The sequence below is a fragment of the Sebastes fasciatus genome, chromosome 21 (genome assembly GCF_043250625.1).
Source record: "Sebastes fasciatus isolate fSebFas1 chromosome 21, fSebFas1.pri, whole genome shotgun sequence".
In the NCBI taxonomy this organism is placed as follows: Eukaryota; Metazoa; Chordata; class Actinopteri; order Perciformes; family Sebastidae; genus Sebastes; species Sebastes fasciatus.
Window position 1 is genome coordinate 18051468 of NC_133815.1, and position 19210 is coordinate 18070677.

The 19210-nt window shown below is 39.6% G+C and overlaps 1 protein-coding gene across 1 annotated transcript; it reads right to left on the reverse strand.

Annotated features, from left to right (window-relative positions):
• Nucleotides 1–4281: 4281 nt before the first annotated feature.
• On the reverse strand, nucleotides 4282–10057 carry bambia (BMP and activin membrane-bound inhibitor (Xenopus laevis) homolog a). The gene is made up of 3 exons (XM_074622503.1): nucleotides 9486–10057; nucleotides 6724–7005; nucleotides 4282–5367 (listed from the first exon to the last, which is right to left on the reverse strand). The coding sequence occupies exons 1-3, from the start codon at nucleotides 9559–9561 to the stop codon at nucleotides 4949–4951; spliced, it is 777 nt and encodes a 258-aa protein (XP_074478604.1). The 5' UTR covers nucleotides 9562–10057; the 3' UTR covers nucleotides 4282–4948.
• Nucleotides 10058–19210: the final 9153 nt, after the last annotated feature.

Consider the following 19210-nt stretch of genomic DNA (forward strand, 5'->3'; position numbering starts at 1 on the left):
ACATTCAGAGTTGTAAAGGTGGATTAAATAAAGTACAGTGATATTTGTGCTGGAAATCAGCATCAATAAAAAATCCTCTGATGGTGGGGGTCAGCTTGCAGTCGCCTTTCAAACAAATTGGGGCTCTTTTGATGGAGGCCGGTGAGCCACCTCATTAAATTTGCATGTGAATACAAACAGCTTGACCGCCTAGTGCTGAGCAAAATGGCCGACGCTAATGACCGTGCCGCCGCTGCTGGCTCCGGCTATTGTCGAGGCCGAGCTGTGACGGCTGGACGTCGGCGTGACGGGAGGGGGCCTGGCTGCAGCGGCAGACTGGCGTGGTTGTGTGTGTGTGTGGTGGTCCAGGTGGTGTGTGCGTGTAATTAACACACAAAGCAGACAGACAAATGACAAGTGTGTGTCCGTGTGTCTTAAGCCTCGTTTCCACCGCAGGAACTTTCCCCCGGAACTAAGAACCTTTTGATTAACTCATTTCGTTTCGACTGCAGGGACTAAATTAAGTTCACATTTCACATTTTCGGTGCCTTTTTACCCCTGAAAGTACAGGAACTTTCAGGGTGCGGTGGAAACACAGACAACAGTGGACTGCAGGAACCTTTTAGTTCCTTGAAAAAGTAGTTCCCTGGACTAAAAGTCCCAGCTTTACATATAACTGATGTCTCCTCCTATAAAGATCAAAACAAACATGGACTCGTGTGGTGATTTCCCAATCTTCTCATGGCCACCTGACACCCACGGGTGAGCCGGCAAAGTGGAATCAGGCTAAAGAAAACAGCAGTCACATTAGGCAGACCAGGCAGAGGACATTGTTATTATTACAAGGGTAATAGTCCTGGGGGAGGCCCAGAGCGTGGGCCGAGCCTCGCTAATGCAAGCTGCCGTTAAGTGGTTAGCTGCTAATAGTGTTTTCCTGTCCTCCTAATGGAAAGAAACAAGGGTCACCGCTCAGCACAGAGACACACACTCTTCACTGAAGCGGACCTCGACTTTAAAACTACTTACAGGATGTCTTACTCTTCGTTACCGTGGCGACCGGGGAGACTGTAGGGTGTGAACTCTTCAACCCGAGCGTCCACCGACTTGCTTTGTGTGACGCACGCAGTACATACTACACTGCAGTCCCATCATGATTACTGTGACATTTGGACTTTCTTGAAACGTAAATATTCAGCTGGAGTTTAGAAACTCCTGACGAAGGAGCTGGACAGAAACCTAAACCCCAGGTTCCAAACAAACTGTCAAAATCAAGCTTTTACCGTTCTACTTGTTGCTGTTTGCATACACAGAGGTAACAGTCTCGCCTAATGGTTTAAATACGGTTCTAGTGGCTGCCGGCGCTGCATGACCTGCAGTAATATAGCTTCAAGAAATTGTAATATTCTGCAAAAAAGCATCTTCAGCAGTTGTTGTATACTTAAAGGCTCAGTTCACTCAAATAACCAAAAACATATTCCCGTAAATAGGGAGCCATTTACTCTGGATAATCCACTTTCTACCTAAGAAGTAGTCCCTTCCGTTCAGACTGTTTACAGCAGGGCGGCCCAAAGTGGGGCCTGCAAGCCAAAGTTTGCTCACCATTTTTTTTTCATTATTATTAAAGACCCGCGTGATTGGCAGCGATCCCAATCCAACTTTACTGTCTTCCAAAGGCTGTAGCAGGCTGTTTTAGAGCTAAAGTGAAGATACTGGTGTCATTTGAAACTAGAAAATCCAGTGGTACCAACCACGTGATACTAGCTTGTCAGGAAGGAGGCTAAATAACGTTCCAAAGTCCCATTTTGCATCTCACAATAAAATAGGTGTATGTTTTTGGCCCATGGCCCATCATTAAGTTCCCGTTTTGGCCCTCCAAGGGAAAAGTTTTGGGCGCCTCTGGTTTACAGTGTGTCTGTGGTTTATCCAGAGTAATAGTATTAGCACCGGTATGTCAAAACCTGGACAACTAAAACTATCTGCATGGCTAGATACCACTTAGTGGTTTGTGTAAAACAGCCCTTTAATAACAAAGAATGGCTGGTAGAGCAAAAGGCTGGTGTTTTTCTATTTTTCTAATTGTCAACAAATCCCAAGAAAAGAACAAAACCAACAATGTCAGTCAGTCTGACTTCCCTTATTCACATCAATGCACTGAGCCCCGAGATCATCAGCAAGGACTTTAAGGGGAACTACGGCCATTTTCAAAATTCATATATGTTATTCATATAGTCTAAGACAGTCTGAAAAATAAACATAAACATGAACAACTCTCTCCCTAATCCAAAAATTAGAGTGCTAAAACTCAAACTTGTGATGTCATAGGGTATAAAGTGAGGAACTGCTCCATAAACAATTAAATGGGAAGAGATGTTCTAGATGATACTGAGAGCAGCCAGGAAGATGTTCTGAGCATACCGGGACATTTTCTGTTTCACAACTGAGAACACTACAATAGAATAAAGCTCATTTGGGTATAAAAAAGGAAAAGAATCCTTCTGTGGGTTCACAAAATCAGTCTCCCATTCACTGTCCATGAAGCAGCTCCACACTTTATACTCAATGACATCACAAGTTTGAGTTTTAGCACTCTAGTTTTTGGATTTGGGAGAGTTGTTCATGTTTACTAATATTTTTGGACTGTCTTAGACCATAGGAATAACATGTATGAAATTTTGAAAAAGGGCGGAGTTCCCTTTTAAGATGTAAATCCTTTGGAATGGGTCACAAATGTACAGTTTGATTTTTAAAGATGCTTTTCTCAAAACAGCTGGGCACTGTAGTTTATAGCAAACGTCACTCAAACAGAAGCAAATAGTGCATTTCTCTGGGACTATTTTCAGCTGCGGATTAATACAAGTATTTCTAGCAAGTATTACTAGTGTTTCTGACCATGTATGTGGGATTGACTGAAAATAAACTAGTGTGCATTGTACTGAAGGAGCATGTCACCCAGTGTAACAGTGTGAAGCATTGGTGTGTTTTTAATAGGGCTGTCAATTGATTAAAATATTTAATCGCATGATTGTCCATAGTTAATCGTGATTAATCGCAAACTAATCACACATTTTTTTATCTGTTCAGTATGTACCTTAAAGGGAGATTTGTCAAGTATTTATTATTCTTATGAACATGTGAGCGTGAAAATATGCTGCTTTATGAAAATGTATGTATATATTTATTATTGGAAATCAATTAACATAAAACAATGACAAATCTTGTCCAGAAACCCTCACAGGTACTGCATTTAGCATAAAAAATATGCTCAAATCATAACATGGCAAACTGCAGCCCAACAGGCAACAATAGTGTGTCAGTGTGTCAGTGTGCTGACTTAACTATGACTTGCCTCAAACTGCATGTGATTATCATAAAGTGGGCATGTCTGTAAAGGGGAGACTCGTGGGTACCCATAGAACCAATTTTCATAAACATATCTTGAGGTCAGAGGTCAAAGGACCCCTTTGAAAATTGTCATGGCAGTTTTACCTCGCCAAAATTTAGCGCAAGTTTGGAGCGTTATTTCACCTCCTTCAAAGCAAGCTAGTATGACATGGTTGGTACCAATGGATTCCTCAGGTTTTTTAGTTTTACATGATACCAGTATCTGAGCCCGCTACAACCTAAATATTGCAAAGTTGCGTTAATGCGTTATTATCTTCTTAATGTTGACAGCCCTAGTATTTAATCGTTTTGGGTCAACAATGGTGCTCTATGGCACAGAGGAAGACACGGTACTTGTTAGTGGTTTGTCTTTTCGTGGGATTATTTGACAAGAAAAATATAGACCACCAGCCATATGTTTTAAAATAAGAGCAAAATAATATTGAAATCCCTCCTCACTGACAGTGTTTTCACTTTACATCCAGACAGGCAGCATAGGGGAGGTGCTTTAGAGGCATTAGAGTATAAAATAAATACTTCCAGGATAAATCCAGCCAGTGACGGCAAGAGAGAGAGAGAGGTAGAGAGGAAGAAAAGTTATTTGAAGCTGAAAACGTGACCTCTGGAGAGGGTTCAAGAACAACTGACAGATGTAGCAGCTCTACTGTAAAACAAGGCCTCACTGTCAGGTACACCACACACACACACACACCAAGGCCACACTGCAACATCACACTCCCAAAGCAGGATGCTCCTGTCACACACACACACACACACACACACACACACCTCTGTATCCCTGATTTTAACGAGATCTAACACTCTAGTGTGCCAAACAGATGTGACTAGCGCAGTGTAACATATACGGAGATTGTTCACTGTTAAATATAACCGTAAAAACACAAGAATGAATCATCAAAATAAATAAAAAGTCATTTTAATGGAAGTTTTTTCTTTCACACTCACAATCAAGCTTATAGTCTGATCACAGAGAGAGATGTTGGACATTCACCCAGAACAAGACGCAGACCGGTCAGTTTTATCAGACAAAAATATATATATATATATATATATATATTTAAAATCTTTACAATAAGCTTGAATCATGAAACGTACACAGGAGGAGTGTGCACACCTACAGTCAAACACTGGATTTTTTTTTACTCCTCAAACAAGTTCTTTTTTTGTACCCTGGTGTCAGTGTAAAATTCTTGTTTTAAGCAACGTTTTTCTTTTTACAAATGTGCAAATAAGACAGATTTGGAATCCTTCAGCGCTCAGTGTGAAAGTCCAGGATCCTCAGGAGCAGTGACAGAGCTCTCACTCCACCTCAGTTTCTGCCCTCTCAAGTCTTTAAATACAGCTCCTCGTTGCTTTGCCTTTCATTTTCAAGTAAAGTGCTCCTCTAGCAAAAACCACACGGCATGAGATCAGTCTCGTATTTTTTTTCGCCACTGGTTTAAAAAGAACTGAAAACCCAACAGTCCGATGGACGAAAAACATGGGAATGTCTTTTTTAAAAGGAAAAAAGCCATGATTGAGAGGCTGTTTGTGGGGAGGTGAAGAGTCACGTAGCTCCCGGCGGGAATCATACAAACTCCAGCTTTCCGTGGCCGCTGTACATCCCCCAGTGCACCAGAGACAGGATCTTGTCGTTGCCCAGGTCGGCCTGCCTCATCTTGTCGCAGGTCAGGCAGCAGTTCTCGTGGCCCGTGACGGGCACCATGCACTCCAGGTCCAGCTTCGCCACGTGGCCCTTCTTGGTGTGGTGGCCGTGGAAGCTGTAGTGGAGCCGCGACAGCATCTGCTGCCGCTGGTCCTGCAGCCGCTTGTTCTCGCTGCGCAGCATTCGCAGCGCCAGCATGATGAGCAGCACCAGGATGAGGCCGCCGGCGATGGGGACGGCGATCACCGCCGCCCGGAACCATACCTCCTTGGCCGAGGCCAGCTCCTGGACCCGGGTCACCAGGTTCCTGTTGCTGCTGTCCGGCTGGTACCGGCTATGATCTGCAAACACAAGAGAGCATCATCTGATTAGCTGCATGATCACACTATAACTTATAATAATACATGTATAATAAACAGTACTAGGGATGCACCGATCTGACTTTATCAGTCCAGATAGCGATACCGAGTCTTTGTGAATCGGCCGATACCGAGTACTGATCCATTACCAGTGTTTAATTAACAAGCTGTATGCCTCACTGTGTGGAAGTGACTGGGATCATTCTTTTATGTGTATGGCAACACTAGGGTTGACTTAAATATTGCTTTCCGGATTTTGTAAAACAAAATATAACAAATAAATACAAAGCCTAGATATAAATTTACTGAATTGTTATTTATCATTAAAGTAATAAATCGTACACCAACAACTTGGCAAAGAAATCTTCAAAATTAACAGGAATTACAAATCAGGTGTAAACCTTTTTAATGCAGCAACAAATTAGTCAAAACTTAAACAAGTAAAAAGTATATAATGTATATAAACATGGAATTGTATTGAATAGATCGGCCCCATTGTCTCAGGTACACGATTCAGCTATTTGAGGCAGTATCGGCCCGATATCGGTGCATCCCTATACAGTAGCGTTGTGCCTCGTTTTAAAGCAAATGGTAATCTATGAATATGCTGTTTGTAGCTTAATGAGACGCTTTGCTCCGCAGTCGTGCCAGTAACCACAGAGAGAGAAAATAAGACACACAGACGAGAGCGAGGGAAGTGAGAAAAACAGGGCAGCACATGAGTCACCCCGTCCCGACTGAGAGACAGAAATTAATTTGAGCTAATAAACTGTAGTGTGTTCTGGTCAGAGTCACAACAGAGAAAGACAGCTCCCCTTCCTCTCTATGCACCTTTTTATACCTCTAGCACTTCTCCCCAACATGCAGGCTTGTCAGGGAATATTCATTCTACAAGGCACATTCCTACTCAGTGGGAAAATTACATGGTGCACACATAATAAAAAATAAAAAAAACACGGATATATCTGATCTCTTTCCAAGTGCTTAAGGTAAACTGGCTGCTCCAGGGCTTCCCAGGCGCAGAGCTGGAGCCCATTAAAAGTCAAATTGAAGTTCTGTAAAGCTGGGAAGTAGAGAAAAAAATAGTAGGAGTGGGGGTGGGGGGGGCAAGGGTGGCCTGCATGTCCATAAACAGCAAAAGTGTTTGAAGAACCCTACGGCTCAACGTATTGCTTCTGGAACAGGAAAGAGGGAAAATATTGAATATTTGCTGAGGAGGAATCGTAAAAAATCCCCCCACAGAGCCCAATCATTTTAAAAACCAGTTACAGAGAATTTCATGTTTCAGTTTCAGTGAAAAACACACAGCCTGTGCTGCAAGGTTTTCTTCTTCTTTACCTGTCGAGTCTCTGGTGTGCGCCAGGTCCTGCAGGCCTCTGTAGTTGCACATGTCGTCGTGGCAGCACTCCAGCGTCGGCGCACCTCCGAGGATGTCAGCGGGCCTGGAGAGGCTGCTGCAGATATCCGCCGCGTTGGCGACGGGGTCTAAACACCCGTGGGTGAGGGGGGAGTTTACGTTGAGCGGGTCCAGCACCTTGGTGAAGCAGGCGTTCAGTTCCGACTTGCACATGTAACCGGTGGCCACGCAGTGCGGCGCGTCACAGTAACACCTTATTTCTCCTGCAGACACAAAACAAGGGCAGGGTTAGGGAGGCATGATTTATAGCTATAAACACATCTATATTCCTGGCAAGTCCATGAGTTTGGATGATATTTTGCAAGCAGAGCATGTTTGTCAGGTTCAATGGGTTAACCAATATCAAAATGTTAATATAATTCAGCTTTTTATTAAAGTTTTGCTTCATCCCTACTTTTATATCCGACAACAAAACTACTTTTCTGGTGTTTTGGGGGCTTAATCCTATTAAATGCAGTCAGTGGTCTGCTATGCTTTTATTTTGAAAGTGTTGCGCTCTGCCCCGAGGTAAACAGCCAGGTAACTTTAAGAGACCTCATGGGAATATTCCACTTTTGCATCCATTCAGCAAATATGCCTTCATTTAAGAGCCTCTCTCATGCAAAATGGCCCTTTTTGTCTGTATTATAAAACAGGAACCGTGTAGCTTATAATTAGTGGTTTGTTTGCCAAAGTCAATTTCTTTCAACCCAAATGGAAACTCGTAAAGAGAGAGAGAGAGAGAGAGAGAGGGTGGTGGTGGTGGTGGGGGGGACCGGAGTCTCCTCTCCACCGTTTGCACGCAAAGCTTCACTTGTGGTCATGGACTGCCTGGGGGGGCAGGGTGCACCGAGGTCCCACCTAAAGGGCTTCCAGCAACCTTATCATTACGGCTGCCTGCTCGTACACGGGCCCACTCATTACTCCATCCGTGGCTTCTTCTTTTAAAAACCTTTTCAAAACATTAGGATCTGCCCTAACAAAACAAAAACTAAATATTTTGAGAACTTCTATTTGTGAGCTTCATAACGCTCACAGGACAGCAAATGTGAATGTTGTGTACACCTTTAAACACATTTTGTAGGATTCCTATAGTCGTCATTGGGATGGTGAACCATATAATAACAGCAAATTATAGGAAATAGCTCCATAAACAAAGCAATAAAAAATGGAACCAAAGGTCTTTTGCCTTGTGTTTCCATCTTGCAACATTAAAAAAAAAAACTTGAGCTAAAAATACAGCATGAAAAGTTTTCTGCTCCTCTCAGTGGTGGGTGCCTCTTTGAATGCAGAAGCACATTCATCAGATCAGTGTTTTCCCTGTGAATGATTGGAGCAGCAGGGCCCGGGCAGGTCATTTGGAGAATATTTCATTAGAAAGGAGAGGCCCCTTTTGTGGGCTAAAAGGGAGAGAGGAGGAGGAGGAGGAGGAGGGGGAGTAGAGAGAGGGAGAGAGAGAGAGAGAAACAGGCCAGGCACTGAAGCCTTTTAGCCCTGCTCAGTCTGCTATATGAATGGCAGCTTCAAAACTGAGTTAAACACCAGTTATCCAAAGCGAAACACACCAGACAAAATGAGTCAGGGGGTGTGGTGTATTATCTGTATTGGATAACATGTAATAATGACATTTAGTAATAATGTTTCAAAGAGTTTTGGATATTAAAGTTGGAATTTTATCTGTAGCACGGGGAAGCACTTTTCTTCAAAGTCAATAATTGGAGTTGTTTACACTGTTGGAGGTTTTGATCTAAGAATAGTGATATTTTTTATCATTAACTCAAAACAGTTAATTCTAATTGAAGAATGATAAGCTTTGTTTTGGAGAAAAGTGGATTTACTTTCGATATATGTATGTATGGGTGAGGGAGATGGCATCTTGTGTTGTACTGGAGAGACTTTAAATACATAACCAGAGGAAAAGCAGCAGAATTTGAAGAAAGTGTGGAAACCTTTGTTGGAGTTTCTTGGTTATTGCTGTTATGTTGTTGTGTGTTTTTTTGTTTTTGTCCTTCTTCTTTGGAGGTATTTATTTGTTTTGTCTTATCTTTTATTTTATTTTCTTTGTTAGATATGTGAAATACATTAAAATGTCATGTTTCTCTTTTCTTTGATTACTGTGGAAATTCTGACTAAACATTTCATTGTATCATTTAATTATTAATATTGTTAGTCTGTCTGTATGTGTGTATATATGTGTTTATATGTAAAATTCAATAAGAAATATTGTTTAAAAAAACAAAGAATAGTAATATTTAATGAATTAATGGCATACAACAAACACTAAACCACTTAAATTAATAAATTAGTTTGTTTTCAATGGATAAAAGTAACTCAACTTTCAGTAGTTTTATCCCTGTGTTTCCTATAATACGATTTTATGGTTAAATGCTACATTGTTGACTATAGCTTAAAGTGCTATTTTGAGCTAGTCAGAGTAGTGATGTTTAATGAATTATGAACATACAACAAACCACTTAAATAAGTTTGTTTTTAAATGGATAAAAGTGGAGTTATCTCAACTTTCAGTAGTTTTATTCCCTTGTTTCCTATAATAACATTTGATGGTTAAATGCTACATTGTTGCAAGTGCTATTTAGAGCTAGTCAGCTTAAAGTCAGAGTATAAAGTCCAGTCTGTTGAGTGAGTTTATCAGTGTAAAATACAGTTTAAACAATGCCCCCTGTCCAGATCAAAGTCTATATACCTTTAGTGAGAAGAACAGCCATGGCACAGAGCTCCAGTTGTAGCCAAATGGAAATGAAAGTGGACTGGCGATCCATTTACAGCAGATTACTGCGCAGAAAGAGTCTCGTATATATCCAGTTAGCAGCGGCACACAGAGTCCGCTGTGGTGAAGCGCTGGAAAAGATTCACATGTAGCTACAAAAGAGTCATTCCTGTAGTGAAACACGACAGATCACTAATCCTTAATGTCACAAAAAGTAGCAAAAAAAACACTCCGATTGTTTCCTCTCCCGCATGGAGACAGAAAAGTTGTTTTTAAAAGCGATCCGACTCCGACATTACTGAAGGACGCAAAAAACACAGCGTCAAAAAGAAGATGAATATACTCCAGAGAAGAGAGAGAGATGTGATGTTAAAGTTGTCACCGCTGGTCCTCATGTGTCTGTGGATCACCGTGAAGCATCACTTTGTATTCCTGGACGGAGAAATGTGTTTCAGAAGAAAAGAGACAGGACAACTCCGCTGTTTAGTAAAGACTGACTGCAGTAGACTCCCCGGACGCATTAAGAGTTAGCAGCAGGAATAGTTGTGGTCTGTCGGAGCTCCGCCTCTCCTCCACGCTGATTGGTCCAGAGAGAAGAGAGAGAGAATGTAGGCAGGATACGTAATCACATTCCATCCGGTGCTTCTTTTTCAAAATAAGGGCAAGGGCAAGTATACAATTTAGCACCATACATACACAGAGGCAATTAAGGAGCTTTATATAAGACAACAAAAAAAAACATTAAAACAAATTTTAAATTAAAAAAAGCAATTGAAATAGATTTTTTTTAAATAAATACTGTAAGTATCCCGATTAAGTGAAGTGGGCTTTAAAAACTTGCTTAGTTTCATTAAAAACATCAAATTAAAATGAACAAACATGTTTGATAATCATTTGATTAACTGCATGATCACACTGATCCACATTCTTATAATAATACATATATAATATACAGTACTAGGGATGCACCGATCTGACTTTTTCAGTCCCGATAGCGATACCTGGTCTTTGGGTATCGGCCGATACCGTGTACTGATCCATTAGTAGTGTTTAATTAATAAGCTGTATGCCTTACTGTGTGGAAGTGACTGGGATCATTCTTTTATGTGTAAGGCAACGCTAGGGCTGACTTAAACACTGCTTTCCTGACTTTGTGAAACAAAATATAACAAATAAATACATAGCCTAGATATAAATTTACTGAATTGTTATTTATTATTAAAATAACTAAACAAAAAATAAACTAAAAAAATAACAGCAATTGAAATAGATTTAAGAAAAATAAAAATAAAAATACTGTAAATATCCTGACTAAGTGAAGTGGGCTTTAAAAACTTGCTTAGTTTCATTAAAAAAATTAAATTAAAATAAACAAACGTGTAAAAATGAAACGTGTATTGTTTTTTTGGTTTACTCTAATAATAAATAGGCCTATTTATTAGTCCAGATGTGTAAAACTCTGTTAATTCAGAGAGTTTTATTTGCCATTTGCACCTAAGTACATTAGAATTCTGAGCAGTTTACACCGAGTCAGCTTTAAGAAAAGAAAAGGTAGAAAAGGCACAAGGTAATTACAGTACAAAAATAAGTAGCACATTCAGACCATCTTAACCTACATCACCACACACTGTGTTGAATTACACCCCTACTTAAGGAACCTTTTCATCAGGAAAATACACTATTTTAAGTCCCTGTTGTATTGTCACTTATTATTTTCCAACATTATTTAATTGATCTGTACATTCAAATAAATTAATGTTATTTTTTTTTTCCTTGATGCTTTTATTTTCTAGGCCGTATCATCCATGTTCCGGTTTTAATCTGTCTGTCACTCTCTGGCTTGATCACTCAGGTCAGATCCAATCCCTTCATTCATCCTCCTTCATTTCCATAACACCATATTCCATATGTCATTATTGGATGCCATTGGTCGGAGCAGCAGTCACTCCTCCAGGTTAACAAACTGTCCCACACAAACAGTATGAACAGTGAGCATACAAACCTCACTCACTCATATACTTAAGATATTCCTTTATTAGTCCCGCAGTGGGGACATTTCCAAGTTTTCAAGAACAGGTCCAACAAATACATATTTTCAAGAACATATAAAGGCAAGTTAGTGGCCCTACATAGACTTTATATTTTTTGCAAGTTTTACCTATTTTGTTTTATTTTACTTAACTTTACTTTATTTTATTTTATTTTATTTTGTTTTACTTTATTTTACTTTATTTTACTAATACTGGAAACTGATGTACCAAATATGAAATAACTTGTCCCCCTCAACACAAAGAATACTCATTTATCCTGTAACATATAGCACAAAAATAAAGATAATTAATGTAAGGATTTAATGGCATTGTAAAATAGAGCTCTATAGCCTGTGTATGTGGTCATCCCAGGGTCATTTAATTATATTTCATATTTGAAGTTAAGTGTAGTGTAAGTGGAGCCAGACATGGTGACCAGTAGAAGCTCATCTACCTGCAGTGTCATCCTGCTGGCAGCCAGGTCGCTTCTCTCCAGCCTCCAGCCTCCAGGCTACAGACTGATGCTGCTGGAGGAGGAGGAGGAGGAGGACAGCCGGTTACAGAAATTAGCAATCCAAAAAGGCACATGGCGCCAACGAGACGACACATACACACACACATAGCGCGCGCGCACAGACACAATTGCCCTTTAACAATGGGTAATGCAAAACACACGTGCACGCGCCTGATCTGTATCAGCCACAACTGCTTTTTTTTTTTTGCAGGTCCAACAAAATGCATATTTTCAAGAACATATAAAAGCAAGTTAGTGGCCCTACATTGACTTAATATTTTTTGTTATATATATATTTTTAATTTTACTTAATTTTATTTTACTTTACTTTATTTTATTTTATTTTATTTTATTTTACTTTACTTTACTTTACTTTACTTTACTTTACTTTACTCTACTTTATTTAATTTTATTACAATAAATGACAAGACAAATCAGAAGGAGAAAAATAAATAAAACAAATGAATAAATAATAATTTAAAAAAAAATGTTAACCCTGCAGAGAGTCTAATTATGATAATAATATTACATCCTGAAGTGTGTGTGTGTGTGTGTGTGCGTGTGTGTGTGTCTGTGTCATGTCTGTCAGAGCTCCACATGTCTGTAGGAATAAGGCTTCTTCTACAGGTCGTAATTGCGCCCAACAGACAACAGGATGAGGGATACCGCTTTAGGGAACATAGAAAACTACTCACTGCAATTACAGTAATTATCTGCAATTCCACAGAGGCGCCAGTCCAGGACTGGCGTTACAGCATACTGCATGGAAAGGGTGGAAGTCAACAGAAAGAACTAGAATGATGCCGGATGGCCTCTTATAGTTAATTAGTTTCTGTGATACTGGGTGGAACTGTCTCTGTTTAGAGGCCTGAGACATAAAGTGCTGTTGTCTATGACGTGGCTCCTATTATCAGTGCATTAAGATATTTAAGATATTCTAATATAGGCTATATCGGATAAGACGTTTAATTAGTTCTGTTAATATGATCAGAAATGCCCCTTTATTAGCTGCCCCATCTCTTCCAGCCTGCCTTTACTGGTGGTGGATAGTTAAACATCACCACCTGGTGGTCAAAGCTGGTATGAGCTTTTTATTTTATAGCTTCATTACAGCCACTCCAGCCATTATAGGATAAACAAATAATAATAATAAATAAAGAAAAGAAATTGAGGGACTTGCGAGAGGCATATTAAAAAACAAGAATGTCCTGACTTTTAGTCCCTCGTCTGATAGTTTTGTCCCCAAACTCCAAAAACACTGGAACCTCCACTACCCATAATGTCTTTTGTTAGACCTTCCCTGCCTGGTAAATGTCCAATCCTCCAACACTACCTTCAGTTTTGTGATGCAGGCTTTACGTAAAAAAAAAACTTCCAAGAAATAACCCGCATGACATCACTATGACATCATCAAGGATATTTTTTAGACTTCAACAAGATCCCAACAGAATACTTGTCAACCTTGAGACCTCAAAAATAGGGAGGATTTTGAAACCAGAGCGGGGATTCTGGGGGTCTTTCAGAGACTTTGTTTTCCTGACTTTTAAAGAATGAAAATTGCAAAATAATTATAATTATAAAGTACACTGCAACAGCAGTTTTATGTTAAATACATTTTAATTTGACTTTTAATTCTCAGGAGTGAATACAGAGTAACTGGCCCGAGCCACAGAAGACATTATGCAAACTGTTTTCACATGGCTGAGTAGTGCTCCGTGTGACAAGTAAACTGAACCTGATGTATAAAATCAATGGAGTGTCCCTTTAAGCTATTTTTTCTGACTGTAGATAAAAGAAACATCTCCAAAAAAAACCTGCTGATGAGGCGTACCTGCTTCCACCTACCAGACGGGGAAGCATGATGTTTAAGTAAGAAAACACAACTGTGTGTCTTTTCCTGCTGAGAGGATGAGCGTCAACAAGCTTTCAGCTCAGGTGGGGGGTGGGAGTTTTATGTAAAGTGGCCTTTTAGTGAGCGATTACACCCCACAGGTTGCGTCTGCTTTCACACATTAGGAGACACTTGTAGGTGTGACCAGGCACAGACTGAAGGGGTTTTGCTTAACAAAAGCCCCCCTACTGCGAAGGCAACGATGGGTGCTGAGATGGTGGGTGGAGGGTGTGGAGGTCAAGGACAACCCAAACCATGACTGTATTTTAAATTCAACCTTAAACCAACCCTTAGAAGGAGTCAAAACCGGCCAAAATGACCTTATTTTGCACAAATATCCCCACTTTGAAGATCTAAACCTCAACCCGACTCTCTCTGTGATACACGAGGACACACTCCAGAGCAGACAGACTTCCTCCGACACCTCCCGGCTTCCTCCTCCTCTCTTTGATGTGAGGCATATCAAGGTCTCTGAAGAATCAGAGACAGGCAGTCTGTCTCCATCCCGCGTGATCTATTTTATTCTCCTCCAAGATAATGGAGCGGAGCATCGGGGCGAGAGGTCCAGCAGTTTATGTGGATCCATACTGGAGACGTGCAGGGAAATGGCTCATAGCAGCTTTGATGTTACAGATTGGGTTACCGGCTCCTTGCATTCATGCAGACTGTATCTAGAGTGCTCCGAGGCAGGAAACTGACAGCACCCACCTTTGTTTTCACTTGTTTAATGTCGAGAATTAGTTCAGTTGCACTCTGTCGTCTTATCCGCATACAGAGATGACTTAGGAGATAATCTGTGTTTGATCATGACGGCTGCTTACTTAACAGGCTCAGCCTTTTGTGATGACACCTTGTATCAGAAGTGCCTGATAATGATACAGTTCTGCAGGGAGGAACAGTTTTGAGCTGGAGAGCTCATTCTTAACCGTGGAAATAGTAGTTTGACATAATAATCTTTCTTTAAACCCTCTGAGACACAACTTTTCTTTCAGAGGCTGTAGCAGTTTCAAAGCTAGAGTGAAGATATTGGTATCATATGAAACTAGAAAACCTAGAAATCCATTGGTACCAACCATGTCACACTAGCTTGTCGCTCCAAACTTACACTAAATCTTGGTGAGGAAAAACTGGCATGGCCATATTCAAAGGAGTCCCTTGACCTCTGACCTCAAGATATGTGAATTAAAATGGGTTCAATGGGTACCCGCGAGTCTCCCCTTTACAGACATGCCCACTTTATGATAACCACACGCAGTTTTTTGAATGCAGTATAAATGTGTTATTTTTGCCTATTCTAAAATGTTTTGTTTTTTTAATATTTCTGCATACTGGGGTCCCTAAACAGTCTTGAATTACATATATTGGGTATCACTGTAAAGCTGAGACTGTTGTGGATCCAATGAGCTGGTCTCAGAGGGTCAAACATTTTTCATTGAAGTGTTCACGTAGTAAATGTAGTCAAGTATTTAAAAAATGGTATGCTTAAGTATGTAAAGAGGACATGGAGGGAAAAAAAGGTTTGTTATGCTGTATCTTTGTGTGTATAGTACAAAATACAAAGCAAATAAGGTGAGATAGTATTTCGGCCTATTTGAAGTGATGTACAAATGTAAAGATACAGAAAAAAATAGTTAAATAACTAGAGTCCAGGCTCATTTCGGGCAAGTTTCTATGCATTTATTTTGTCTCTGTGTACTTTTCAAACTGTCCTTACCCCACATGAACAGTGACCGATAAATATTACTTACCATTTTGTCAATTTAACGAAGTCTAAAGCTCCCAGGAACCCAAAATGCAAGAAAAATTGTACAAATCTTTAGAGATAATCACTCAAAATATGACTATACAAGAGGTAAATGTTGAAAAAATATTGTTTCACTTTTTATACACACAAATAGAGCAGAAAAATGTGAGAAATAAAACTATTCACATGTAAGTCATTGTATCCCAACTTGATTTGTGCCTCGATAACTGAAAGTCTATGTATGCCGCTGTAAATCATAGAAAATATGAAATATTAAATTTGTTTTATGGTCTACAGACAGAAATGAGTTTGCTCACGTGGTTTTTAACAGTGACATGCTGTTGAACGCTTTGGAAACGTTATTTTGTGTTGTTGCAACTTTCTCAGGGAGCAGAGATAAGGCAACTACTGCCCCCTGTAGGTATCAGATGGTATGACCTTTGACCTGAACCTGAGAGAGCAATGAAAGTATTTTACATCAACTGCTTTGGCTCGATTTGTAAAAATGCTATAAAATCTCACAAAATGAAAACATCTGTATCCAATTAGATCATGCATCACATCATAAAGTATGATCTAGTTTCACATTGTATATTATTACAGAAGATAACTCTCAAGTCATTTCCTCAAGTTTATTCTAACGGCAATGAGAAAAAAAAAAAAGAAGTCAATTTTTGAATTGATATTTTGTTATTTAATAAATATGCTTTATTGATATCTGACATTCATACGAGGCAAAATTATCATTTCACAGCATCAGTCTGTAGCGGTCCAAATAAAAAACTAAAACAAATTTTGTTTCTACTTAAAATAAAATAAAATAAAAATCCAGAAGGAATATGAATTTTAATTATGAAAGTGTATGTCTTTTGTTTCAACTTAAAATAAAATAAAAATATAGAAGGAATGTACATTTTTTAATTATGAAAGTTTGTGTTTTTTGTTTCTACTTAAAATAAAAAAAATACAGAAAGAATGTTAATTTTAATTATGAAAGTTGAAGTGGCAGTCATTCAGGTGTGTGTGTGTGTGTGTGTGTGTGTGTGTGTGTTATGGGAGCAGGTGTTTTTAATGAAGTTGATGAGGTCTTGTCTCAAGAAGCCCCTCCACTTCCACTTTAAAAGAGGAGTGAGTTGGCTGGCTAGCTGTCACTCCCAAACTACCCCTCACCTCGAACAGACACACAGCCACAGCTCTGAGATCAGCTCATCAGAAATTACTCTACAAATACCTAGGCACACCAGTCTGTCTTAGAGTACAGTGTTGAATTCTGTCTGCGGAAATTGTGGTTGGTGTGATCGGGGGGAGCTTGGCCAATTACCTCTTGTCTAATGCTTAGTTCACACTACACGATTTTAGCCCTGATTTTACACTCCCCAACATTTTTTGGAGCTCCCCAACAAAAGCCCCAGATCAGAAGCAAATCAGCGCTCGAGCGTCATGTTAGAACTGCTCACAGACGCCTGCCGAGAGGCTTTGGCGATGCCTCACAGACACATACATCAGACTGGCAATACATCATCCAGAATAGGCTTGCATAGCCACACTCTCTTTTGGGGGAAAACAATCCCTCATAGACGGCTTTGCTTTGCACGCATTTGCCATAGTAACCACACACTACCTGAGTGAGTTGTTTGTTGTATGTGAATTTTTTTTTTTTCCTTTCTTTGAATTCTGGCCATACCCCGACCTGCCCACTTGCCACATTATTATTTCCTCCTTCAATTTACTTGAGATTTTGTTTATCAAAGGTATAATATGTAACCGTTGTCGGCTGCTTGTTTGCATTCAACACAGCTCAACGAGCCGAGAGGGAGAGAGAGCAGCGATGGTTGAGCGAGCTATAGAGTGACTGAAGAGAGGGAGCGGCGTTAGTGAGAGCAAAGCAGTGGATCGCAGAAATAAAACGTTATATTCTGATTGTTTCATGGCGGTTACGTTCTAAAACACAAATTAGCACACAACTTACTGCACAACTCCGCATAGCCGGGATACACCCTGGACAGGTCGACAGACTATCACAGGGCTGACACATAGGCCCAATTCCAAACCACCCCCATCACCCTCTCCCTACCCACTTCCACTCTGTTTGCGGGTTTGCATGGAGGGTCCGCCATAATAAGTGCCATTCCAAACCAATTCACAGGGAGTGGAAGTTGGTTATAAAACCATTTACTTGTAATCTGCTCAAACTGACATTTAATTTATTCTACTTTATTGTTATACAGACATCAACAACATAAAGTAAATAGATTGTATTTAGAATCAAATATACCCATGTCAAATCTAGAAAACGGTAGACATGTTAATTAGATTGAAAATTGTTGTGTATACATACAGTATATACTGTATACAGTATACTGTTTATATATATACAGTACACTGTATGTGTATATACACACACACACAACATATATTTACCCCTATCAGGAGCTATAGCCCCATCATTTATTACGGAACATTTAAACTAATATTATTTTACACAATTCTTGCATTTTTATAAATGCATGCATTTATATTATTTTCATAGATCTTATTTTTCAGCATTATTATTTGCACTGTTATATATATTTCTTATTTAAAGTATTTCTGATTCTGACATTTATTTCCTCGCCGGAGAGAGGGAAGTTCGTCCCGAAGTGGCTGCTGTATTGATACCCTCCACCTTAAATAAGGGTGCTTCATTGAGCTGTGAGTGACTACAAACGGAGTGCACTCCACAACGGAGTGGGAGTGTGCAGCCCTCTTATGGATCCAATGAGCCCAACTGTATTCATGTGTGATGTTAGTCCCAATAGTAGCCATTTCAGAGAACATTTTTAAAAAATTGACCTCACTGTATAAAATGAGCTGTGGTGACCTCTAGGATAATTACAATTACTATCAATTCTTGAATGGTAAAAAAAAAAGGTTAAATTTAGCACCAAATCTGTGTAACAAATGGTATCACAACCCAAAAATTGCTGCAACAACTTATAAACATAACAAATAACCTTCACAAACTTCTATCATGTTCTACGCTCATATACTTTCACAAATGATTTTAATTGATAATTAATCTATTTAATTATTTCTATTTATTATTTATGACCAGAGCAACTTGACACACACTGCTGCGCTGCATATCAAATTAATCTTCAGGTTCACAGCTTTCAGATGATGTACACATCTATGTGACATCTACTGTTGACTATTTATCTGCCCCTGAACATCCCTTGTCCTCCACCCCTACTGCTCTAAAAAAGGAGGACAGAATGGTTAAGGGGTAGAGGTCAGAGTTCCCAGTCTGCAGTATGAGACATGAGACGACCAGCAGGGGGCAGTAGAGCTCACAGGTTCAACTGTTGATAGAAGAGGAAGCCATTGATTTGATCTTTTCACCCAAAAATACAGGTTTTATCTGTATTATTTTTGCTTACTTTGCATTGACAAGTACTTATTTTGGTCAACTATAATCAAAAGCCTAATTTCTGCTCAGATTTTTGACAGACATCAGGCTTTTCCTCCCATAAAAACCTGCTT

Bases quoted from the DNA above. Each gene is read 5' to 3' on its own strand.
- bambia (XM_074622503.1), bottom strand. From the start codon at position 9,561: ATGGATCGCCAGTCCACTTTCATTTCCATTTGGCTACAACTGGAGCTC. The intron at 7,006-9,485 runs GTATATAGACTT...TTGTGTCTGCAG, and splicing joins GGCTGTTCTTCTCACTAAAG to GAGAAATAAGGTGTTACTGT. The intron at 5,368-6,723 runs GTAAAGAAGAAG...TTGTGTTTGCAG, and splicing joins GCACACCAGAGACTCGACAG to ATCATAGCCGGTACCAGCCG.